Below are 26,447 nucleotides of genomic sequence, written 5' to 3' on the forward strand. Positions count from 1 at the left end.
GAAGCCACACAGGTCTGCATGGGTGTGCACAGATGATACATGACATCAGCTGAATTTAACAATAAGAACCAAAAAAAAAGCTTACTATGTGAAAGCTATTTTCTCACAAAGGATTTCAGGGTATAAAACCAAACTATCCCCTGCCCTGAGGAAGCTTATATTCTACTTGGGGGAAAACAGCTAGTACATAAAAATTCAAGACAAAATATAAACTAATTTCTGGCGGGAGAACACCAAAAGGTGGGAGGGGGCAGAAATCAGCATCTGGGCTTGGCACCCATGCCTGGAAGAAAAATGTGTTTCGACATATCCTGGACCCCCCATACTTTGATGCAAGCTCTGATGGTTATTCAGACAAGCACAATCTTGTCTAATACTCTCTTTGGTCAAGTTCAACAACAATCTCACACACACACACACACACTCACAGTTTGGGCATTCTTCAATGCCCCTACACTTATTCCCATGCTTCTCTGTCATGTAAATCTTTCTGATTTGATGGATACACGGGATTTATAGCTTCAAACATTAACCTCCCACGATACTGATCTTATACATAAGAGAAATTACATTTATAGCTTTGCTAGAACATGGCGTCCCACATAGAGGTTACTGCTTCCTCTTCCAAACCTCTTAGTAGGTGATACACATTATTTTTTTTTAGCAAAAGAAATCTCTTGTTTATATAATGTCCTTTGCAGCACAGGCTCAGTGTGTGCCCTACAAGGAAATTCTAAAAACAGAAATCATCTTCTGGAAATAAAGGCATTTGTTGGGGGTGGGGTAGAGTCACTGGGAGGCATTTGGGGAGAAAGGGCAGAATGACTAAGGAGGCGTTGAACAGTGAGGATTTGCCCATTTGCAAGAGACACCACGGTACAGGTACACTGGGCCCCAGTTTCCTCATCTGTACAATGAAGAGGTTGGAGTAGATAGACAACCTCTAAGTTTCTTTATAGATCTAGGTCTTTGATCCTAAGATACTATGAGACCTGATTGTTCAGTATGACCTTTGGCAAGTCACTTAACCTCTGGGTCTAGATTTCCTCATTCGTAAAATAAGAAGGTTGGGCTAAATAATCTTGAGCTCCCGTCCAGCTCCCTATGATCACAAGAAAGGCCATAAAACTGTGTCATAAGCACACTGGGTACAGAATGTTGGCTGGAAGGGCCTTAGAGAAGCATGCCAGAGCTTGCAGGGTCCTTAAATCACAGACTCCAAAAGGGACAGTAGAACACAGAATGTCAGTAACACATCTAGGCGCTGTCTTCTGAGTCAAGAAAACCTGAGGTCAAGTTCTGGTATATACACATGCACACGTATGTACACACATGTGTGCATATATGTATATATACACACATGTATATGTGTCTATATGTGGTATGTGTATACACACAGGCATATGGTTTTATATATATATATATATATATATATATATATATATATATATATATATATATATATATATATATATATATATGTCTGTGTGACCTCCAGCAAACCATTTAACTTCTTGATGCTCCAGAAAACTAATTCTCCAAGATAAGAAAGCCAGAAGGATTACTTACTGGGGGATGGGATTTCCTCTCTGGGAGATGTCTGATGAAATCATTGTTCTGAACAAACACTTCCCCACAATGTCCAGAAAACCAGGTCGATAAGTCATATGTTGAGATCAAGGGGTATCTAATACACTCATTTTACACTGTACTTTTATTCACAACATGTGGAAAACAAAACAAAATAGAAGGAAGAAATGTTTCCAGCCTACTAGGGAGATGGTTAGGATATAGAATGTTAGTTAGAAAGAAGCCTTACAACGTAAGGTGAAAGAATTCATAGAGAGCCCTTAGAACTTAGAACATCAGCCCAGAAGAGAAGGAACACAGACTGTCAGAGCTGGGAGGTACAGAGAGTATAGAATGCCAGAATGAGAAGGGACCAGAAAACAGAGAATATCAAGGTTAGACCTTGGAGGTCTTTTTTGACCACTTTGTTTGACATTGGGGGAAACTGAGGCTTTAGAGAAGTCAAGGTGACTTCCCCTACCAGGACATTGTGAGATTTCGTCACAATGTAGCAGGAATGTACACTCAACAAATGGCTAGGTCTCTAGACACTAACCTAGAGATTTGTTGGGGCGGGGGAGGGTGGGGGGGGTGGGGGGGGGGTGGCACGCATGACCAAAGCTGTCATATCTACATATCTGATGGGCTCTTGCTAATGGCAGGGAAAAGATGTTGTCCAGAGGCATAAAATGGGGGCAACTTTTACTTTGTTTCTGTTGGCCCTAGAGTTCTGGGTTCAAATTCCACCTCTTACACCCTGGGCAAATCATTCAATCTGTGTGTGTCACTTAGGCAACTCTCTAGAATATCCCAAATTCAAACAGGGCCTCATGGTCCCAACCAGAGTCTCCCTACATTAACAAGATCTTTGACTCTCCCTGTATTTGTATAGATGGGTTGATGTTTCTGGCTCCTCACAGCCCATGTAATGTGAGAGGCCTGTTACATTGGGTGCAGCTTTTGGTGGAAATTTTTTGTTTGTTTATTGCTCCTGGAGTCTCTTAAATTGGGTGGAAGGTAAGATGCTTGAGAAGTAAAGCAATGTATACCAGAGTGAATGGAACTGAATTTTTAAAAAAATGAAGGATTTATTATAAACAATAATGATTATTACATTAATAATTGTATGTAAAATTATGGTTCGTATTAACAATAATACCTACCATTTACATAGTGATTTCAGGTTTATAAAATATTTTACAGAAATGATCTCACATTAGCCACCTGTACACATTTATGCACACACACCCTGGGAGGCAGATGGTGTCATTATCTCCAGAGGTTAATGACTTGCTCTTTATATGTGTGTGTGTGTGTGTGTGTGTGTGTGTGTGTGTGTGTGTGTGTGTGTGTGTGTGTGTGTAAAGAGAGACAGACACAGAGAGAGAGAGAGCGCAAAGTATATATAGAGACAGAGAGACAGAGAGAGAGAGAGCGCGCGCAAAGTATATATAAAGAGAGATAGAGAGGCACAGAGAGAGAGAGAGCGCAAAGTACAAAGTCATTTGGACGCAAGGGTGGGAGAACACTAGCATCTGGTGGGGCGAATCAGGACAAAAGCTCATGTGCAAAGTTAGCACTTGAGCTGAACTAGGTATTCTAAGAGGCATGAGTGAGGGGACTGAGCATTCGTGCCCTGGGAGTCTCTCGTTGGCCTCCCCATCTCCCCTTTTCCCTCTCCCAAGGGTGCTAGCTAGCCTCATCTCTTGGGTTACTAGTCAGGAGGCTTGCCAAGTCACACCGGGAGAAGAGCTCAGACAGCATGCTCCCCAGCATACATCCCGGGCGCTTGGCTAGTCCTGCCGGAAGAAGTACCACACGGTCTTACTCTGCACCATTGTGTGGGCTCCCCATGTTGGGGAGGGACTTGGGGGGAGGGGAAAAGGCTGATTTGTTTACTTGTTTGAAGGAACATGGCGTTAAGAATCCCAGCAACTGCACTTAATGCGTATTTGTTTGGCAGACCCCGGGGGCTCTCCATCCTTCCCCAGCTGTACAGGACTGAATTCCAAAATGCGGCATCTCACACTCCTTAAATTGCAAACAAACAGCCCAGCGAGGCTAGAATACTAACTACCAAGCCCGGTTTCCAAGGGATTCATGGTTGGTTGACTTTATGGTGTGACTTCTGCAAAGATTACTGGATCAGAGTAAACCTTTTGAGCTGCCTTGGGACCTGGGGATCACGTAGTCTCTCCCTCCCGCCCCGCCTTCTGGGTATTCTTTTTTGTAGACGAGGAAACTAAGGCGATTGAAAGGAAGTGACTGTGCCAAGATCACACTGGAGGTAAGCAGCAAGTCTATGGGTTCGCTCCCCTTCTCTGGAGACTGTAAAATGAGGGCTTGAAGACTTCTCCTGAGGTCTTCTGTGGCTCTTGGCCCCCAATTTCAGGGTCCTCCCTTTGCCTGTGTGATAAAAGGTGATAGAAGCACAGGATTTGGGGAGCCCTGCTCACCTACTCTACTCTGACTTTCAGCCCTGTCTAAATTTTTTTTTGGGGGGGAATACCACTTAAAATCTGGCTGTGAACTCAAGTTATAATTAAAGAGAGAGCCACAATGAAGATTTTTGAGAATCTGCCCCATGCCCACCTAAGCGAGGTTCCCAATGAAGGGTCTGCTTAAAAGGCATTCCCAGTAAGTGACTCGGTTCCCACTGTGTATTTCTCAGTGGGCCACACGCCCAGGTCGGTCAGCGAGTTTCTTTTTTGGCTAGAATGACGAATTCTTCCATTCTCAGGAGATAACTTTGCACCGTTTGCTGCAGCTGTGAATGAAAGCCAGGCTTGGAGCCTGGAAGCAGGGAGCAGCCCCAGCCCGTCCCCACCCTCTCCCCCACCCCTCCCCCACTCTAGTGTGGCGGGAGGGGAGGAAAATAAAAGGAGTTCTCCCTACCCCCAACAAGCAGAGACAAGGAGGGTCCCTAGAGGAGGGTAGGGGGGGTCTTGGGAGAACAGAAGTGAGCGGGGGAGCACTTGGAAAAGAAATGCTTGTTCTTGAGTTATACACGTGGGTTCAAGTGTCCATTTTTTCCAGTCGCCTGTCTGTGAGACCTAGGATATGTCATTTAACCGTTCAGAGCCTCAGTTTCCCCATCTGTAAAAACGAAGGGTTCTCATTTCGAAGATCCCTTCCAGGTCTTCATCTTCTGGCCTCATTCCTGTGATGAAATGGTTTTTCAGATTTCATCCAGGTCTCTATCCTACCCTGTGCTAACCTGCGTTAGATTCACCTCCAGTCTTTGCTTTCGGCCGGCCCCTTTAAAGGCTTCACTGACTCAGCGAAGCTTCTCCCTCAGGTCGCTTTTTTTTATGAATGAAAAACGTCCGAACCACATTATGTAAACCAGAGTGCGCTGATTGGTCCGGGCTCTCGGTGCATAAATTATGTAAAAGGACCCCTCTCCCCCGCCGAGGAGGCGGGTCGGAACGTGCAGTCGGCCCAATCCCCAGCGGGGCTGGTGTGCCGACCCCTCGCCATTGGCCCGCAGAAGGGGTAAACAAGCGTTGATGGACGGGCGCGGGCGGGGCTGCGGGCCAATGGGAGAGGCGGAGAGGCGGGAGCAGGGGGGCCGGTCTGGGCTCGGCGGGGGGCTGCGGAGGCCCAGCCAGTTCGGGGGCGGCTGCTGCGCTCGCTGGGCTGGCGGCTGCGGCGCCCGAGGGAGCTAGGCGGCGAGGCGGCCCGAGAGCGGCGGCAGGGCGGCGCGGGCGGCAGGCGGGCTTCGGGACAGCGCCGGGCCGGGCCGGGGCGACGGAGGCGGGCTGCCGGCCGGTTGGAGCCCCTGCCCGGAGCGCTTCTGTCAGGCGGGCGCGCGCGCGGACGACGGCGGGCGCGCGCGCAGGTGAGGCTCGGGCACGCGCCCAGGTGCGGGCGGGGGCGGGGCCGCGCCTCCGGCGAGGGCGGGGCCTAACGGGGCCGGGGGCCGTAACGGGTCTGCGTCTGCCGGTCATGGACATGGACACGGATTCAGCGCCCGGCACAGCTGGGGGGGCAGGTGAGGTGGGGGGGACGGCCCAGTGGGAGGGGGTCCTGGCTCCTGTCCAGGGGTGCATCGGGGGACCGCGGAGAGGGGGGGGGGCTTTGAAAGGTCCAGGGGTAGTTTGGGGGCCTCTGGGGACCTCGGAGATTTGGGAGGCGCTCAGGGAACCAGTTTGGGGGCTTTTGGAGGGGGGGCTGAGAAGAGTCTATGGGCTAACTCGGGGAGTTTAGGGGGTTCCCAGAGTGGATCTGAAAGGAGATTGAGAGCTCTCTGAGACTTGATGGGAATTTGGGGCACCGTAGGGCCGTTGGGGGTTCTTGGAGTGATTGAGAAGGGTTTGAGGGCTTCTCTGGCAGCTTGCAAGGGGATGCCTGGAGGGCCAGGGGTTGAGTCTGGGTGCTCCTGGGCTGCCTGCGGCGATGTTGGGGGGAGCCTGAAATTAGGTGGGGTGCCCAGTGATGTCTGAGGTTGGGGAGCACTAGAGAAGGTTGGGGACCTTCAGACGTGGCCTGAGGGGAAGTCCCTGGGAGCCTGAGATTGAAGTATGATTTAGGGGTGCACAGGTTTGAGAGAGTGGAGTAGACTGGGGTGATCGCCGAGCTGGAGGGTCCTCAGGAGGGCGAAGAGAGTTTAAAAGTGTTGTGGGATCGGGAGAAGGGGTTGCACAGATTCGGAGCCATGGCTGGGGAGCTGCGTTTGGGGGCCTGGTTATGAGGCCCCATTTTCTGGGGGACTTTGGGGCTGAAATTAGATGTGGAAGGAGGTGCCTCGGGGAGACAGGATCCTTTTGTAGGGATGCAGAGGGGCCAGCACCCCGCACCGTTAAGGGGAACGTGGGAGAAAATTGGCCGCGATTGCGGCTGCAAGTTTTATGAATGTGGGTGACTTTATGAATGAAGTGGGTTTCTTTTTCCTGCTCGCCCTACACCGCCCTCGCGCCCCCTCCCCCCCAGTGTGAGAGAGAGAGAGAGAGAGAGAGAGAGAGAGAGAGAGAGAGAGAGAGAGAGAGAGAGAGAGAGAGTGTGTGTGTGTGTGTGTGTGTGTGTGTGTGTGTGTGTGGTGTGTAGCTTTGAGCTTTCTGCCTAACACAGGGAGGGGGAGGGGCTGTGCCTTAAGGCAGTTAGTGAATTGGAGGTGGGGGCGGGGGCACATCGGAAGGAGTTTTCTTGAATGGGGAAAGCTGGGAATTTGGTGGAAGTGTGTCTTGTTTTGTGAATGGGGCCCTACGCTAGGGATCCAGTTACAGTCTCTACCTGCTGCTGCTGCTGGCTCTGCCATTCATAAAAGCGAAGCCAGATTTGTGTTGTGGGGGAGGGGGCCTTAATTGGACTGTTTGTTAGTTTTCTTGGGTGCAAAAAGAAGGAAGTAGGTTGAACTCCAGAATGAACGCTTGCTTGCATTCTAAATAATTAATTTAAACCAAAAAATGGAGTTTATTTTCTGGACGCTTAGCTGTTAAGATCTACTTAAGAGAGATTACCTCCCAATCTGGAAAATATCTTTGTATTTCTTGGTGAAAGATTCTGTAATGTATTTCATAATAAGACTAAAAATATCTCACCGCTCTTGTCCCCAAACACACACACACACACATTTAAACCATAGACTGTGACAGATTGTGTAAAATGGGAAAGAAATCTTCGAATTCTTTTATGTTCTGCTTGAGCATTCGAGATTTTTGCATAACCTTTGGAGACAGTGGAAAAGGATGGAGGGTAGCCTGAAAGTTTTTGTTCTGTTTGGACAGAGAGGCTTTCTTTTTTAAATTTTTTTCCTTGCAAAGCTATGAAATGTGCGTTGTGCTTTGTCCCTCCCCTCCCGCCTTCCAATCCTTGGCTTGTATTAATAGCTTATTCTCATTGCCAATAGTCAAAGAGGGGAATGTGGAAGCCTTGGGAATCTCCATAGCTATGAACATTTCGTCTGCTTTTATAACTAGTGTTGAAAACAATCTCGTGGTTATCACCTACTGGAAAATTTATTATTTTAACTCAATAGGAAAATTGTTTTTTAATCTAGGGAGAGCTAAAATCGTAACTGAATAAATAAAGCAAGATTCTTTCCCTTTCTTGGTTGCTTTTTGCTGCCTTTAGAAGGTATTGGAAAGAAAGTATCTTCCTAAAATTGTGATTTTATTTTTTCCTTCTTTCAAATTGCCTAAAAGAGTTTTAATTTAGTTTCCTTAATGCCTTTTGGGGGGGGGGATAAGTTTAAACAGAAATAAAATTCTACTTAATAAACAACTTACTTTTATGAATCAGTCAGCTCACAAGCCTTTTGAAGTGCAAGAAAGCCCTTGGAAGTTTCTCCAGTGGCATCCATTCCATAGTTTTCTTTGAACTAGTCTCTGCAGTTTATATCGTAAAAGTGTGGTGCCTGCACATAAACTGATGACTTAGAGTAGATTTGAAAGGTGAAAGTCATGAATGAGAATGAATTGAAGTGAGATAGTTGTGTTGTTGAGAAATTAGGTGCAAAAATTTTCCTGTTAAATGTTCATCTGAGGTGCTTTTTCTTGACTTTCAATTTGGCAATCACTGAATACTTGAGTTCGGCGTTTCTTTGCTTCCTCTACTGGCCTGGGTCGAGATGCTACTTAACTATAAATAACCACTATAAACACCCTCACTACCATTTCACGATGACCTTCGATGAATCCTTTTGAAATGTGGATTATTCCTCCCCCCTCGGGGCTCCATTCCTGTTTTGTCGAAGGGTAGCGAGCCTGTGATTAAAATCAGTTGAGGAAGAGAGAGCTAGGCAAATAGATTCGTCTTTTAAATGTCGTACTTTTGCTGCTTTTAATCAAGCACAGCAGTTAGTGCTGAAAGTGACCTTTGAGAGCCACCAAGAAAGGGAATGTTCTCTTTGAGAGCTTAAAAAACTGCGGCTTAGAATTCTTTCTGTTTTCCCCTTGTTTCTCAGTTTGAAATCCGCGAGATTCACCAAACAACCGGACCCCTTGGACCCAGGAATTACTCAATGCTGAAACCTTTCAGAGGGATATTAAAGACATTAGAAGCACAATGGATGGTTTTTATGATCAGCAAGTCCCTTTTATGGTGCCTGGGGTAAGTTTCTATGGCCTTTTGTTTGCGTTTGGGAGCCTTCTCTTTATGTAGTTAATGGTAGCACCTCACTCCGAAGTCTTGTGCTTAAGGGGGAGTCTTTACCCTGCCGCTGTTCACTCCTTTCAGAAATCTCACCCTGAGGACTATCGAGCAAGGCCTGTGATTGACAGAAAGAGAAAGTTCTTGGATACAGATCTGGCTCACGATTCTGAAGGTACTGTGCTGGGCTGTCTTACGAGCAGCATGGAGACTTCTCCTTTTCCCAAGCAGCTTGTAACTTCTTTGTTTTATTGTTATTTTCAATTCCAGAGTTGTTTCAGGATCTCAGCCAACTCCAGGAGGCCTGGTTAGCTGAAGGCAAGTTTCTCAGCTGTCCAGTTTTTGCATGCAAAATATTTGACTGCACATTTTCATGTAAACGAACAGGTCTAAAATGTCTTTTTCCCCCCAGCACAAGTTCCTGATGATGAACAGTTTGTCCCAGATTTTCAGTCTGATAACCGTAAGTACCTTGCGACTTACTGTTCGGTTTGATCTCATTTGAACTCTCAGTGATAAAAAAGAATCCTAGCTGACCTTTGTGTTGTCGTTCACTGTTGACAAAGCACCATTCATTTTCCAGACATTCTAACATATCATCTCCAGCTACTGCTGGAATCGCTGGTAAAATATCCCTTAACTGCAATGTTTGGGGAATGGGCTTAGTTGAACTTTTTTGCTAAATACAGACAACACGGTTTCATTGCATACTGTAGTCATACTCTGATGTCTTATCATAATGTGGTAGCAAAATTGTATTCTCAAAGGCTGCTCCAGGCCAATTCAAGCTCTCACGGGTTCCCCCAGATTGAGGAGGAAGGAAGGCTTTGAGGATGGGCCCAGGGATCAATTCCAAGTGTGTTGTCAGAGGACTAGCTTAGCTAGCTCAGTTTGAGGAACTGAAGGTTTGGGGCCCTGGCAGTCCTTAAAGAGGAAACAGAATTTCAGAGGGATTTTACATGAAGGTGATCTTATTGAAGCTATTTCTAAAGTGTATACCCTGGAGTCAAGTACCATAATCATTTGAGGATCTTGTAGTGAGGATCTCAGGCCTTGCTGAAGCTCCCTTGATTGCTGTAGGCAGGTAGTGCAGATTGGGACATACAAGTATCCATTCAAGGACATCAGCTGCCAGGTTTGGGGGGGGGTTATTGAGTCTCTGCCCTGAGGTCATTTTCTAGGCTTGGCTTTCTCTGATATATACCCATGCCCTTCCCACCCCCTAAATTCTGGTTAATGAAAGATCACAGGTAATCATTGTTTCATTTTGCGATGATGAAGGCCATTGGGTTTTGTTTCTACCTTGACATTAAAGGAGGTTGAATGCTACGGTGCGTGTGTATGTGTGTGTGTGTTGTCCTTCATTGCCGAAGATGACCATACCATTAGAGAAATAATGACAACTTGCACTTGACTTTGTTTTGAGTGAGGGAGGGCTGTGCAGGTCACCAGTCTCACTTCTCCAGAGCCATCTGAATCCAGTCAGCAGATATTCATCAGGATGACTGGAGATGACCCAGGATGAGGCAGTTAGGGTTAAGTGACTTGCCAAAGGTCGTACAGCTAGTGAGTGTCAAGTGTCTGAGGTGAGATTTGAAATCAGGTCATCCTCCCGACTCCTGCACTAGTGCTCTATCCACTGCACCACCTAGCTGCCCCTTATGGTGCATGACCAAACATTGCTAGGGCATTTGCTTCTAACCCTGCTGCCTTTGCTCTGTTAAATGCAGGACTTTCCAGTTTTCTCATTTGCAGACAGTTTTTTTCCTTTAAAATGAACATTAATTGCTCATTACTCCAGAGGGAATAAAATGTAATGGTGAAAACACAAGGCCGCTCATGGTGTCCACAATGTGATGGTTTCTTTGGCCCTGGTTTGTCACTGCTGCCCTCAATAGGTTTGGTGGCTTTTATGGGCCAAGAGGCCGTCAAGGACAGAGCTTGCTGATGAAATTTGAGCAGTGCCGAGCTGCTCGAGAGAGCATTAGTCACCAGCAAGTGAGCACGGCTCAGAGAAAAGGGAAGAAAATGGTGCCCTCTGGAGAGGTGCATCATGGAGAAAATCGTGGCTCTTAGTCATCGTTTGTGATAGCAAGCACCTGAGCCAGGCACAGTTACAATTTCTCCCTCTACCCAGGAAACAGTTCACAGTTTGGGATCATTTCTGATCGCAGGGCGTGTGCGTGTGTGTGTGTGTGTGTGTGTTCTCGGATGTGTGTGTGCGTGCACACATTTCTCAAACAGAGGCAGCCTCTCTGGGGCAGGGAGGGATCTTCTGAATCACTAATTGTTAGAACAGAGGTACCAGGGAAATATTCCTTAATAACAGGCCTTGTCGTGGAGGCACATTGCCATGAAACTTGAAAAGGAGACGGGAGCGAGCCCATAGGTGCATGGCTTGCTCAGCTTGGTCACAGCTTGCTCTATTACAGTAAATATGTGTTCATTATCGCTCTTTGATTGCTTTAAAGTGATTGGGAAGTTTGCCACTGAATGGCTAAAGACAACTCCGATTTTCTGGTTTTTTTCCGAGATGAAAGGCTGGGGATTTGTAGCCCGACTTTGTTCTGCCTTGGTGATGTGGCCCAGCCCTTCCAAACTGCCGACTGTGTGGGAGGTGGCTTTTTCTTTCTTTTGGCAGAGACTCTTTGAAATGCCTTCATGACACTGGGTGTCTTTGTAACCTAAGGAGTTGTAAGGAGAAGTGAGAGGATTGCCTTTGAATTAGCTTCACATCTGGGAGCAGAGGGAAATAGACTTTCAGGTGGTTGGGTGCTAGCACACTCCCTATTTATATTTGGACATATGAGTTTATATTACAGTGAAGGGCAGCTAGGTGGCGCTGCAGCAGATAGAGTTCCTGGCCTGGAGTGAGGAAGACTCATGTCCTCAAGTTCAAATCTAATCTCAAACTCTTCCTAGCTGAATGATCCTGGGCAAGTCACTTCACCCTGTTTGCCTCAGTTTCCTCATCTGTAAAAGGAGCTGGAGAAGGAGATGGCAAACCACTCCATGCTCTCCACCAAGAAAACCCCAAATGGGGTCACAGAGGGTCGGATACAACTGAACAACAAATACCATTACAGTGAAGAAATTGATTAGTTTTGATTCTTTGGAAATGCAGATTTGGTTAATAAGTTTTAATCACTTAGACACCTTACCTGAAATGAAAGCGCTTTGGAGGGCAGCTTTTATATAGCTATTGAATTGTTTGGTTTTCTCTCTAGTTTTTAAGTAGGGCATCTCTGAGTTTAGCATGATGCTTATGGTTGAGTATTAGATAACCCTTTCTGTAGGATCGTAGAGTTGAAGGGAACCTTTGAGGTTGACCATCCACTTGCAAACATGGCTTTCCCTATAACATTCTCAAAAAGTGGTCACTTCACCTCTCCTTGGAGACCTTTGATATGAGTCTCTAGCAGTCATTTCATTTGTGGATAGCTCTAGTTACTAGGAATTTCTTCTGATACTACACTGAAATTAGCCTCCCTAGAATTCTCAGTCATTGGTCCAAGTTCTATTCTCTGGGACCAGACAGAATCAAGCTTATCAAGTCTTCCCCTTGACAGCCCTTAAGATATTTGAGGACAGTGACAGTGTCTATTTCTACATCTCAGCCCCAAATCTCACCCTGCCTCTATCCATTCCCTAGTTTCTGATCCTCAGGTGGCAGGATTTCTGGTCTCTTCACCATCCCGTTTGTACTCCAGCTTGACAGTTCATTCTTCTAGACACAGTCCTGTGTGTCTGGGCAGTGGACAATGGTATGTTTTCTAGATCAGGAGTTCTTCACTTTTTTAGGGTCATGAACCCCTTGCCGGCAGTCTGGTGAAGTCTTCAGGTCCTTTCTTAAAATCATATTTTGAAATATATAAAGTAAAATGCGTAGGATTACAAAAGAAACCTATTATATTGAAATCAGAATTAAAAAAAAAACCCATTCATAGGCCTCAGCATAAGAACTCCCATTTAGAGGCTAGGTTTGTATTGCAGTGTACAAAATCCCTCAGATCTTTTTTAAATGGACACCTGCCTAGTGATGTCTCTTCCGTGTTACATTTGTGCAACTGATACTTTATCCCTATTTCCCTTCGTTATAGTTGGCCCAACATTCCAGCCTGCTGAGAAGTCCTCAGATTCCAATATCCTGTCATCCAGCTTGTTAGCTGTCCTTCCCAACATCTATGGACTTGATAAGCATATACCAACTTTCTTCATTTAAATTCAGGGCAGGTGGGAATGTTGAACCGACAGACTTAAGGATAGACCTTTCTGTAGCTTCCCACTAGACACACTTCCTTGCATAGGCTATTCAATTTCAATTCAATTTAACGGGACATTTATTATGTGCCTACTGTCTACCAGATACTGCACTAACTAAGGATATGAAGAAAAAAAGAAATAATTCCTTCCCTCTAGGGATTTATATTCGGGGGCAGGGATAGAGGGGAGCAATGTTTACGCAGAGAAATAAATATAAAATAAATGCAAAATTAAAAGTCTTTAGTTAATAAATGTTGTGTATTGCCTGCTCCATTAGATTGGAAGCTCCCTGAGGGTAGGGACTGCCTATCTCTTATTCCTGTACCGAGTACTTAAATAGTACTAATTATTAGCCTAGTGCCTAGCACTTGGTAAGTACTTAGTAAATGTTTATTCACTGTTGAAAATAAAAAAGGCAGTCATTCCTCAGAGTGAGGGGCATTAAAAACTGGAATAATAGTGAAAGGCATCTTTGTGTGTGATACTTGAACTGAGGCTTTAAGAGAGTTAGGAGTCCCAAGAGGTGGAGGTAAGAAGAGAAAAGATTTGGGGCCTGGGAGACAGCCTGTGCAAAAGCACTGAGGTGGGAAATGGACTGGCATGCCTAAGAATAGCAAGGTGGCTACTTTAACTGGGAAGCCAAATGCTTGAGGGGGAATTTTTGAAATCAGCCTGAAAAGTCAGGTTGATGCTCAATGGTCAGGCACCTAATGAAACACTTTTGGAGTTGGATCTTTCAGCAGCCCCAAGTCTGCCTGACTGTTCAGTGTTTTGGCTACCATCCCATCATAAGGTCATCTGGCAGATGCTTTTCTCAAATCTGGGTAGCCTATGATCACAACATTTATTTGGTCAGTTGAGGAGCATGAAAGGAAATGAGCCTAATTTAGCTTAGCTTGTTATTAATGAACCCATGTTGGTTGATAGAGATCAACATTTTCCTTTCTACATGAAAACGGTCTCTTTAATAATCCATTCTAGAATTTTGCTATGAATGAACATGCACTTTTCTAGCTAGGAATTGGGCTTTGGAGTAGGACAGCTGAGGGGTATTTATTTGCCAAGGAGTTAAGCAAAAGTATACGTTAGCTCTCTGGGTCCTTTATTCTTTTTCAATATTCACTTGGATGAGAATTCACATTAGCAGTGCAGAAACACAAAGGCCTGGTCCACAGACTGACTTTTCTTGGACTACCTGAACCGTCGTTTTGTTGCTTCTCTTGAGTCAGTTTCTGGAAGATCACATGATGTTGCCAGAGGTGAGGGAGGGGCTCGTTCAAGCTTAATGAAACCTGACTTCGGTCGGGCGGAAGTGTTATATTTTACAGTGTCAATTAAATCTCTCTACACAATCATCAGTGCCGCAGTTACAGAAGGATGAGAATGTTTAACTGTTCTCTGTCTGTGACCTGTCATTGCTAACAACCATATGTGAACCATAGTGCATTTATTAATTCACCAAAAAAAGTTGGAAAATTAACCCACGAGGAAACATTTTGTTATGGAAACATGATAAATCATCAACCTCCAAATGATAACTAGTTAGGATAAATGGGTTTCTGTGCCTTTTCCCTGCCTCTTGATAGGATACTTCTCCATAGTCTGCTTAACTGTGGCTTAAATAAATCAAATTTTAATTCTTATAAATACCTCTAAATACCCCCTTCTGGGTTTTCTCTGGCAGTTTCCCACCTAGATCCAAGAAATCTAGTGCTCCTGGTAAATATCTCCCCCAACTAGGAACTTTGTAGTCAGGCTCAGGGTTATTATTTCCTATAGACATTAATGACCCATCTGGGATTTCTGTTGAATATCACTATTTCTTGTTACCCAGATCCTGGCCTCTAAATTGTGGGCTTTTAGATGGAAAAGCCCTTTTAAATCTCGTAATTGTACAGATCCAGAGAGGTTCAGTGATGTACCCATTGTCATACTCTTCCTAGTTTCTGTGGATGTGAGAAATTCTTTTTGAAAAAACAGTTGAGTTGACTGAAAAGATCTCTGGTGTCCTTTCCAACTCAGAAGGTCTTTTCTTCTATGAAATGGTCATCTTTAAGGGGGGAGGATAGAGAAATGCTTTAAAAAAAATTAGTTTGCAAACTGCCAGAGAATAGGATCTCTGTAGCCCCTGCAGATACCAGCGATTCTCTTACTTCACATGCCTGTATACAGACTTAGATGGGAGTTCCTCAACTGGAGTGTATCCTAAAACTTTTAAGCAAAGAGGCCTAAACCACCAGAATAGTTCTAAGCTTGGTTTATTCTGTAATCTTATGGAAATTATCCGATTTCTCTTTATGGCTACATCTCTACACCTGTGGAGGAAGGAAGTTTTGACTATGTCAAAAGACCCATGATTTCCTAAGTGTGAGTATCCCCTTCACTGAGTCAAATTGCAGCCCTTTTCATATTTCAGCACATCGGTTTCCTGAGTTGTTGCTGTAGCTCTTTCTAGTGCTGAGATGCTTTCCACTTGGGCGGCTCTTTGAATTCCAGAAATACCCAGCCCAACACTGGGCCTCTGCTTGAAACCTTTGTAGTTTGGTGGGCACTGTCAGAGTACGTGATCCATAAACATTCTTCAAAGGCCAGGGTCATCTGGTCTATTCCCCACTGCAAGGGATCATGGAAGGACATCTCTGGATGTGGGGCTAGGATACCTGGCATTGATGTGAACTCACCAGCTATGTGACCAGGAAATAAAACTTCACCCGTAACTCTCAGTTTCCCCAGCTGTAAAAATTCCTGTAATACTATCACTTACATAAGAGACGTTGGAAAGAAAGAATTGTGTAAAACCTTAAATGCAGTGTAAATGTGAAATATCATCACTTTATCATACTTCAAAGAAAAACTTTTCAAATTGACATGGAAAGTATCTTCAAGTTCTTGAAAAGAAAAATCACTTGTATTTTGGTATATTATTACTCATTCTGAAAGCACAGAGACTTGGGGCAGCCCATAGATCTGTAGGCTCCTACACATTTTTCACTGAGATGGAGATCGAGGAGACTTAACTTTATTGTTTAGAGGATTAGCTAGTATCCCGTGATAAGAAACTGTGTGAGATAGAGAAAAAGGTAGTAGCTAGACTTGGATTCAGGGGCTGAGACTTATACCACAGCTCTGATCCTTGCTGTGAGATTTGATGTGAGTCAGTCAACCTCTTTGGTTCCTCATCTGTAAAATGGGATGATCTCATAGGATTGTTATGCAGTAAGTGCCTTGTAAATTTAAAACTGGGAGATAAATGTAGACTATTTCTTAATCGACCCCTTTGATGCTTAAGAGACTTGCTAGATTTAATTATTCAGAAAAGGAAAGGTGTGACTGTTATTTTTAATGTGAATTTTTAAATTATTGTTGTTTTATGGTTATTATTTTACTTCTCAACCTTTTATAAAATCATTGAATGTTGCAGAAGGGTCTTGAACAAAGGCTGAATTTCAAAAAGAAAGGTTAAATGATCATTTGCCATAGGTGGCATCTAATAATACATTACTGGACCAATAATGAGAAAACTGAAGAGCTTTGTGGTTCTGGGAAGGTTACTAAAAGTCAGCCTAAATTTTCTCATTTGTAAAATGGGGACCATGAGACCTGGGCTGTCCCCTTTGGGGGTGTTGTGAGGATTGTGCCTCATACATCTTAGAGCGCCATCTGAACATTGAGTTACTGGCTTTCATAGTGACGTTGGTAGAGCATTTAATTTGGACCACAAATTTGTAATCTAGGTACTCCATTTTTCTCAGATCTGAATCTCAGAAAGCAACTGGAAATGACCAGAATTCCAAGTAACTTACTGCAGATAGGCTAGTTGACAAACCACTAGGCCTAAACATTGTTTGGTAAATCAGGTATGGTGGAAGGAACAGGATAGGTTTGTTCCATTATTGTGGTGTGAATTCTGAAATGTAAAGCAGGGTTTTTTAACCCTATTTGAATCTCAATTTACTTTTTACCAGCTGGTTAGAGTTCTGTAGTAGCGCAGAGCATTTGTACTGTGATGCAGTGCCTTTTCCGCCAAGAATTCTGATCATTTTGAATTTGTGCGTGGGAGGCAAGCATTGGACTTGTTTTTTTGCTTTATCTGAAGAGACCACCCTCAAGCCCTTTGCTACTGAAAGATTGGGGGAAGATGGGGGAGACTGTCCATCGTTTAAATGAGAGTACCAAACTTGGTACTCTTAATTGATTCTGAAAAACAAATGCTTTTCCATATGATTAATTGCTTTAAGGGCAGAGGAGAAAGGAAAGAAAGGCTAAGGAAAGAGGACCAGAGAGCCAGAAGCAAAGATGATTTTTTATCTTCATGTTCTCTCCTTACAAGAGGCTGCCATTATTGTTGGCCAACCATTGACATTCTCTACTTTTCTCGTTTTTTTAGTCTGGTGGCTTTTTAGTGCCTGGTTTCTAGAGTCAGAGTTCCTCCTTTCCTAACTGAGCCAGCTCTTGAGCAAAATTCTCTTTCATCAAATTCCAGTTAATTTGTCTTAGTAAAAACAAGAAAGGTGAGAGGTTTCTGCTCAACTATCTTTGTTCTTACTCCTGCACCAGAACCCAGTGTCCTTCCAAACCTCTCTGTAGTTGAGTGGGGGGGGGAGGGGTGTTGGGTCTTAGGAAAAGGAAGTGGGCATTTGGGTCTGCCACTTGTGCAGGTGCCAAAGAGCACAGGATCCTGGCACAGCTCAGAGTTTACCTCTCTCCCCTGGTCATGAGGTTTCTTCTCTTTTACACCATTCAGAAGGAAAGAGGGCAAGGATTGGGTCCTGTGATCTAGCCACAGAAAACCTCGGCCATTTGTAGAATCTTCCTGATCACTTTCTTGATTCTATTACCTGTAATAATAGGTTGAGGTTTTTTGGTTAACGTTTCTCTAGTGAGATCATTCACTCCACATTTTTTCCCACTTTTAATGGTAGTGAAGAACCCTCAGGTAGAGAAGCTTAGAGCACAGCATCTTTCACACACACAGTGTGCCCTCGAGGCAGAGTCCCCATCTGTGCCCTGGCACAAAATGCATTTCCAATTGGCATCCGGGGAGAGCAGAGGCTTGTCATGTTTGCAGCTCCCCATCTTGTGTGTAAGTGCCAGTAATGCCGATGCCAGGACCAGATTCAGTTGTGTTGAGAAAATTTCATTTTGTGAACTTCAGGTCATTGACAGAGTCCTGGTTCCTGGTCTGTGACTGGCATTTTCAGTACAGTACTGTGAATGTGTCATAGTGGCTGCCAAACCTTTCCAAAGGTGAGCGTCTTCGTGGAGCAACAAGCTGAACCAACCTATCTGTGTGTATGTTGACACGTGGCCGTATATGCTTCCATAGTTCACCTGATAGTCGTAATTACAGATAGACATATGGAGGAGGCAGCTATGTGGGCATACATGGACTAGCCACAGCTATACCTTTCAGGAAGGAACGATTGACTCATCGTGGAAGGTGTAAACTATGATAAATGAATAGTTTGGTTAAGAAGAGAACCTGAAATAACGACTTTGAGGGAGGATCCCAGACATGGAGGGAAGAGGGATGTAGGCAGAAAGGAGGAGACCTAAAAGTGGTGGGGCTGGAGGTATAGGGCAAGGAGTGCCCAGGGTCAGCCAACCATCAGAGTTTGGTGTAAATCCTGAGGCAATCTGGGGGCTGTTGACTGGGGAAGTTTTGGTCAGAGACACAGATTATCCCAGAGAGATACTGTGTTGGGGACATTAGAGATGGATTTGGGGAGGCAGGGTCGCATCTAGGGCGGTCAGGACTAGTGGACCAGAATTTTGACGGCAGGTAGGCTGAGACAGAGAGGTACATAACATCCAAGACGCCATAAAGAAGCAGCCTTTGAAGTAAGAACCATCAGCTAGATGGGACATTGATAAAATCACCTCATGTCTCTTGATACTTGGTCACCAGACTGACTGGCCACCTGCCCTCACTTTTGGAAGGATTCTGTCTTGGGAGAATTGTCTTAGAAACCAGAACAATTGTTTGTCTTGAACTGTGAGGCCCATGTCAAAGCTCCAAATTGGGGGCTATCTTCAGGACTCCCTTCCCCTTCGTTCTGAAGTTCAGAGAACAGAACTGCTGTGGATGGGCACTTGGAGAATGCAAGTCTCCCAATGAATGACTCGGTAGCATCCAGTAAGCAGGGATTACTGGGAGCCTGACCTGTAGGGACTTTGGTGAGTGGACCCTGCTGCAACCTGTATCCAGTGAGTCAAAGAATCATGGGGGCACGGTGCTGACTATGGAGCAGGCACTTTACAGAAAGCACACCTCAGGCCTGACCAGCCTTGGGCACAAGGACCAGATCACTGCAGAATGTTTCTCTCTGCTGGTAGCCAACAGTCTGACTTAAACAACTTTTTTTAAACAAAGCTGCACAAGTTGGTTTTTCTTTGGCCAGAGGGCACTTCCGGAGCTCCCTGGGAGCTGCCTTGCCCAATCATTCTTGATTTCAGCCAGTCTTGGGGCTGGGCTGCATCCTGGGGAGCAGAGCAGGCCATTCCTGCAGTGTTTGAGTTTCTTACATAAACGCTGCATGCAGCGTGAGCTTCCCTTTGCAGACAGCTGGTCTCTGTTATGATCTTGTGTCATTTCCCATTTCTTGGACTGCAGTGTGGAGGCCCCCCCCTTCCTGGGGGAGGGGAGCATTCCAAATTGGTTGTGAATGGAGGGCGGTGCCCACTTGCAGACTTTTTCAATGAATAACCAGACCCCATTGTGCTGCTCGTGGAAAAACAACCAACTTGAACAACACGGAGACTGTTAGAAAGAAATCTGCTTGTGATTGGCAGCTGGATGGGCTCCAGAATCCTGCTCTTCTGGCTTCCCTGCTGATGTTGCTCAGCCAGGCTGGGCTCACTGGGGCTCAGAGGAGGCCTGAAGGGGCTGAGGGGAGCTGTGGCTGCTCCCTGGTCAACCCCCCTCCATTCCAGGGAAAGTTTCTGTGTCTCCATGGCAATGCCACTACAAAGAAAGAAGAGTATTCTCTTACTGGGGATTGAACGGCAAATTGTACCTTCTTCTTCCCAAGTAGGCTGCTCTCTTATGCCAAAGTGTTGCCCTCTGCCTCTCCTCTCTGGCCATCGCAGACACTGCAGCCCACTGTCCACGTCACCTAGCGTTTAATGTCCATATTTTCCTTCATTTTTTTCCACTTGGACCCAGCTCCCCACTTGATACCATTTCAGCAGTTTATACCATTGTGCGGAGGACCCAAGTGTGAGTCTTTAGGCCCAGCTTTCTCAAATGCTATCTAAGTGCCCAGAGTGCGGCAGAGGCAGAGGGTCTGGCTTCCAGTTCCAGCCGTGCTGTTTACTACATGTGAGACCTTGGCCAGCACTTTCTGGGACTCTGTTCTTTGTCTGTAAAATGGGTAGATTGGTCCAAATGGGGTCTGAGATCCCTTCCTATAAATCTGTGTTCTGCCTCCCAAGCAATGACCTTTATACACCTTTTCCCTGTTTTTGCTAAAACCCTTATCCAGGGCCTAATGAAATGCTTTAGTTTCCAAAGAGATCTCAGGAAGACACTAAAACCAGTCCAGCCTCCGTAGCTGTCAAAATAACACCAAACCAGCATAGCCCCAGTAGCCTTGAGAATTCTAGAGGCTGAATTCTAGAGTTCGGGTACTCTGCAGGTGTGGATTGGTCACTAGAAGACATCCCATCTGCTGCTGCACTGTGATGGATGTGTACCAGACATCCTCCTCCTCATAGTGGGGATGGTACAGTGGGAGAAGAACTGTGGGGAGGAGTCAGGGTGCACCTGGCTTCTAATCCCACTTCAAATACTTTACCTGTTGGAGCCTCAGTTTCTTCATCTGTGAAATAGTAGTAATTTCTACAGCACTCATCTGGTCATGAGGTCCAGCTGATGTGATAATCCTGCAGAGCTCTATAGACTTTCCAGAAGAGGATAGAGTGGGCTGTGGTTGTGGTGATGGTGGTTGTTGACAGTTTTCTTTCTCCCAATGACTCAATAAGGGGTGGCACAAGGTATTGCCTTCATCTTGTAGATGAAGAAATTCATCTGCAGGCAAATAGAAGCCTTGCTCCTGCTCACACACTTGAACTCAGACCTTCTCCCTCGCATGTCCAGTGGCTTTTCTCTTTGCTGTGGGATTCAGCAGAGTCACGTGTGGATGTTCTGTGCCCTGTGTCTGGTAACTGATTTGAACCTCTCCAGCCCGTTGCCGTTGGGAAATATGCCCCCTGGGCATTTGGTAAAGATTTTTTAATGGTGCAATCTTGGGTGGATAAAACCTGATGCAGGAAACTGTCGCAACATCAGTGAGCTCTGTTCTCAGTTCTTAATCCTAATTCCTCCCCACTAGCAAGGCCTTGTCCATCTGCTACATGACCAAATCAGGCTTTTTATTTTCTGAAATATTTCTCCCATGTTAAATTGGTCTTAAGCAAGAATATCTTCTCTTCTTCATTAGAAAAAAGAGCAGGCCTGGGCATTTTGTCCTTGGGTGTTAGAATCTGAAACCTCAGGAGGTAATGCTAGCTATCAGATGGGGTAGAAGATGCTGATATTTTTCCATCCCCAAAAGGAGAGAGAGAGAGAGAGAGACAGAGACAGAGACAGAGACAGAGACTTAAGCTTACATAAATACTTTTTAGCCATGTACTTGAGAAAGCTTTACAGATAACTGTCTCTGTCCTGTTGGATCAGAAGGCAGACAAGCCTTTTTCCAGGGTCACAAAATCAGTATATTGGAAATGACAATTTTCCAGAGGATTTGAGTGCCATGTTCCTTTTTCAAAAGAAAACTTAAAATGCAACTTTATTCTAACTGTGAACTCATCAAGCGCAGACTGCCTTTGTTTCTCCTCTCAGGTGTTCTGTCTATACGTAGGTGTGTGTGTGTGGGGAGTGTATGACATACACACATATAACTATATGGGCAGTTAGGTGGCACAATGAATAGTATGCCAGACCTGGAGTGAGGAAGACCTGAGTTCAAATGCAACCTCAGATACTTACTAGCTATGTGTCCCTGGGCAAGTCACTTAATCCTGTTTGACTCAGTTTCCTCATCTATAAAATGAGCTGGAGAAGGAAATGACAAACAGCTCTAGTGTTTTTGCCAAGAAAATCCCAAATGGGGTCACAAAGGGTTAGACACAACTGAAAAATGACTAAACTAAATGTGTGTGTGTGTGTGTATAAGTATATAGATAGATACAGAATGACTCAAAAGTCTTAAGCTTTCATAGCTGTAGTATATGTCTATACCTTCCATAGAATTCTACATTTATATTACACATTCAACATTTATTAAGTACCTATTGTATACTAAGCTCTGGAGATACAAAGACAAAACCAAAGGCTGCCTTTCTCTTCAGACCGACTCTAGATATTGTGACCATCATGGTGACATGGACACTTGGTGACAGCTTGGTAACAGCAACGTGGAGGCTTTCTCTAAGTTTTCAGGGCAGGCAGAATGCTTTCCTGTGTTTAATTTAGATGTTCCTATCTTCTTACCCCACTCCTCCCCCAGGGTTGTTGGGACAGACAGATCCCCTTAAAAAAGTGGACAGTGATTATCAAAATGGGAATTAGAGCCTTAGCCGGGACTTTGTTACTCTGCGAATGTGGCCTTCCTCTCTGTAGGGAAAGTTGAGCAGCATATGTGGTTTCAATGGTGGCCTAGGAAATGCAAGCCAACCAGAACTCATTCCTTTTTAGGTTTAAGCTGGGAACTTTGAGGCCCCCCAGCTCTGACTCCCTGCCCGAGGAGTGCTGAGACCACAAGAGAAGCCATTTTGGGATGTGGAGGGACAGGGAGGCAAATGTATTTGTTTAATGTTTGAGGGTATATATCAGATGCCCATAAGACAGAAATGAGGACCTTGGCTCTGAGTCCAGTTCTCATAGGAGTCCCTGTTTCTTTCGCCACTCTCACCCCCACCTGGCACTTTGCTAGACAGGGAAGAGTGGGGAACAGCCACTCGCTACATAAAGGCATCTTTTGTCCTAATCTGAGATTGCTTTGGTTTGGGAAACTCCCAGTGAGGAGCCTCCCTCCACCAATCCATTCTGGCCTCTCTTCTGCAATTTACCTGCCACCTTGGAGCCCAGGAATGCTGGGTTCTGTTTCTAGCCCAGACTTAGGAACTAGCTTTATGATTTGGGTGCCACCATCTTATTCAGACTCAGGACCCCAGGCTCAGCTTCCCTTCGATCTTTCTATTCTCCCAACTAATCCTATTGTCTGCCTTACTGTCAGATCACCTTCTTTCACTGCCATAACCCTTAACCAAGGCCTAGTGAAATCCTGTAACTCTCCCAGAGAAATCTGTGAGGAAACACTAGAGGTACCTGCAGCCTCTGTTCTAAGTATCATACCAAACCCCAGAAAGCCTAGGCACCTCTAGGAGTAAAGATTGGAGTCACCCAAAGACCTGTCATCACAGAGGTGTTGGAGAACAAGCAAATCTAAGCCATGGCAGTCCCTTAACATGATTGAAGTCTAAGCTATGATAAGAAAAACACCACAGTGATGGAAGAGTGCAGAGTTAAATGAAGTTAACCAAGTGAAAATAGTTTATTGGGGTAAAAAGAAATCTTCTTTCCTCCTGGTGCCATTCATTTATTTTCCTAATTTAGAAACCAGACTTTGTGTTTGGAAATCTGACTGAAATCTTCACAGTTGTAGAGGGGATGCATACAATGGTGCTGAAGTCATTCTGCCAGCCACAACTGGCCACGTCATCTCCTGACTTAATGTTACCAGGGCTAAAATACAGTCTCCTTTGTATAGTAAGCCTTGTTTTTGGAGCATTTCAGTGCATATGATGGCCTAGGATGGTCAACCCCAAGACACTGATCTATAGAAAAACCACATGGCTTCCCATATAGGAAGTCATTAAAAGTGTAACTGGGAGCCAAGACAGAATTCCTTCCTTATTGGCTGTTTTAAAGTATATATTTAAAATTGAATGCAGACATTTCAAACAGTATCCCTGGAACCTAGTTAGCTGTTGGCACGTTGTCTTGCCCTTCTCCTTCGGTGCTGTTTCCTTCATCTTTTACAAAATGGCCTGGCTGCACAGGGCACGAGGAGCTGGTTGACTGCTAAATGTTCAGTGTTTGAAAAATGGAACATCCCGGGGGGGGGAGCTATTGGAATTTCATGGAAAGTTTTTAAAAGTTGAAAATGTCAACACAATGTGCTCTAATGATTTGACAGTTCTTATGGATCTTCCCAATATTGGTTTACAGATTCATATTTGGAAGAGTCTAGTTAGAGCAGGAATTCAAGGAAGCAACATATTCCCCAAACCTGCAGCAGTTCTGTTTTTAGAACTTATGCTCCCTCACTAAATTTGGTAAAATTTCAAAGCTTATTTTTGGAAACTGTTGCCAGGCAGAGTCAATGTTAACCATCCAAACAAGTTTGTGCATGCCCTGTGATGTTTTGTTTGGAAATTCGAAAGGCATCCCAGCCCTCCTCCTGGCTTTGGAACGCCACAGCCTCTATCTGAGCACCTTGACACCCCAAGTCAGGCACTCCTCCCTCTGCTATTCATGGTCCCTTACAAGCACTGTGTACTCAACGAGGACGAGCTCCCAGCGATGGGCTTGTGGCCTGATCTTGTTGAACGGTAGCTATTTCCATAGATGAGACTTTTCCTGACTGGCGTTTTAAGTCATGTTCATTTTCCTTAAACCTGTCCCTCCTTTACAATTAGACTTACGCACTTTGTAACACTCACATCGTTAAGGGGTGTCTGTCGCTGTTCCTAGCTGCTGTCCATTTGTGTGGAGTGTGGCACCCACACTTGAAGATTTAGGAAAAACTACCTACTGTGAAGCCCACCTATGGAATGCCTATAGGCCCTGAATGAAAGAGGGAGGAGACTCCTAGCCTGTTATCCTACAAGCAGACCCTGCATCTTTATTTGCTTCCCAAAGCAGCATGTGGTGACCACATTTCAAAGGCTTGATGAGCTGTTTACCACTGACACGTGGCTTTTGCCAACTGGAAACCTTCAATGAGTTAAGAGCATGTTTGGAAAGTACTCACTTTAATATTGCATGTTAAGACTTGCCGTGTGATCTGGCAATGAGGTAGGAAGTTCAAAGATTATCCCCATTTTACTAAAAGGAAAACTGAGTCTCAGAAAAGCTTAGCGACTCAAGTTCACTTAGCTAGTAAGTAGTAGAGCAAGGATACTGAGCCAGGTCTAACTGCAAATCCACTTAACCCTTTGTACTCTCATACTGCTGTGGCTCTAACCTGGTTCTTAGAATGGAATGTTTATCAGTTCAGCCATTGAGCCATCTGGTCCTCATTTTGTCAAGGACTACCCCAAAGTCACAGCTAGAAAGTATCTGAAATGGGGTTTGAAACCAGGTCTTCCTGACTCCCAAGTCTAGTACTCTCGCTACCATATGAGGAAATTGAGTCCCCAGAAGTTTCATTGCCTTGCTCAAGGTCACAGAGGTAATAGAACTCAAGCCCCATGATGAAGATCATTAGGCATTTCCCAAGGTCAGTCTTCCAAATTCCCATCTGGCTGGCAGAGAGGGGCTTTAACAAGACCCCCAAACATTAAAAGCTTAATAGCCTCTCTGGAATGGCCCCAGTTCTTTGATCAGAACACGAACTAGGGCAAGTGGGGAGAAGGGCAGAACCTTCCTCACAAGGAGAGTCCAGCTGCTGGTGGACGGGGAGGGACGGGCATCACCTTCTGGACCAGAGGTGTTGAACACACTGCCCACCAGCGACAATGAAGGCTACACCACTCTCTCCAGCCACCAGATTAAAATGTAACTGGGAAATAGTTAACAAAATAAATTAAAATACAGTAGAATATAAACTATGTTGATATGCTCTAAGTCATTATGCAGCCTACAGGGATCCTTGGTATGGTTTGAGTGACCCTGTTTCTGGCTGACTTTGATCCCACTCATCTGGACCAACCTCTTCATTTTAGACACAAGGACTCCAAGATCCAGGCAAGCTGTGGCTTCACTGGGGAGACTTCTCTTTCATCCACCTTTATTTTTCCCCTTTCATTTCCACAGACTCCTACATCTGTTTCCTCCACTTACCTCTTGCTTAGTTCTCCTCTATCCCACCCCCATATTAATTGTGGAGGAATGGGTAACTGTCACTCTCCAGCTAAAAATACTGCACCATCTAAAGGGGTTCGAGGTAGGGTAAGAGGGGGACAAAGGCTTGGGACTCATTCCTCTCATGTCTGTCTCATATGGCCCACTTAGGACCACACTTGTAGAATAGTATACAGGTGCCCAGCTCTTTCCTTATAGGTGTTTCAAGTTTGTTGTCCAAAGCCCAGAGGCCTAGTGTGGTCACAGAGCATGAATGATGGAGACACTGCTAGACTGGAGAAGCAAGAGGCGAGATTCTATCCACCATCCGCAGGGAAGCCAGGGAGAACCTGGATGGTTAAATGACTAAGGGCATGACTTCACTTCTGATTTGGGAAAGTGAGGGACACTCACCGCAGGGAAAGAAGAAGTTAAAACACAGAGAGGGACTGAGTTG

General features: G+C 45.1%; 1 protein-coding gene across 4 annotated transcripts in view; it reads left to right on the plus strand.

Annotated features, from left to right (window-relative positions):
* The first annotated feature begins 3,527 nt into the window (after positions 1-3,527).
* The window catches only part of ETV5 (ETS variant transcription factor 5), a 74,243-nt gene continuing 51,323 nt past the window's right edge, over positions 3,528-26,447 (plus strand). The window contains exons 1-5 of one of the 4 annotated variants that reach the window (XM_072640398.1): positions 3,528-3,856; positions 8,474-8,619; positions 8,746-8,833; positions 8,929-8,976; positions 9,071-9,121. In XM_072640398.1, coding sequence (XP_072496499.1) covers positions 8,575-8,619; positions 8,746-8,833; positions 8,929-8,976; positions 9,071-9,121 — 232 coding nt within the window. In that variant the 5' untranslated portion in view covers positions 3,528-3,856; positions 8,474-8,574. Of the gene's footprint in view, positions 3,857-5,209; positions 5,411-5,458; positions 5,564-8,473; positions 8,620-8,745; positions 8,834-8,928; positions 8,977-9,070; positions 9,122-26,447 lie in introns of those variants that run through there. The other 3 variants (XM_072640396.1, XM_072640399.1, XM_072640397.1) reach the window with 3 other exon arrangements.

Source organism: Notamacropus eugenii, chromosome 2 (genome assembly GCF_028372415.1).
Source record: "Notamacropus eugenii isolate mMacEug1 chromosome 2, mMacEug1.pri_v2, whole genome shotgun sequence".
NCBI classification, from domain to species: domain Eukaryota; kingdom Metazoa; phylum Chordata; class Mammalia; order Diprotodontia; family Macropodidae; genus Notamacropus; species Notamacropus eugenii.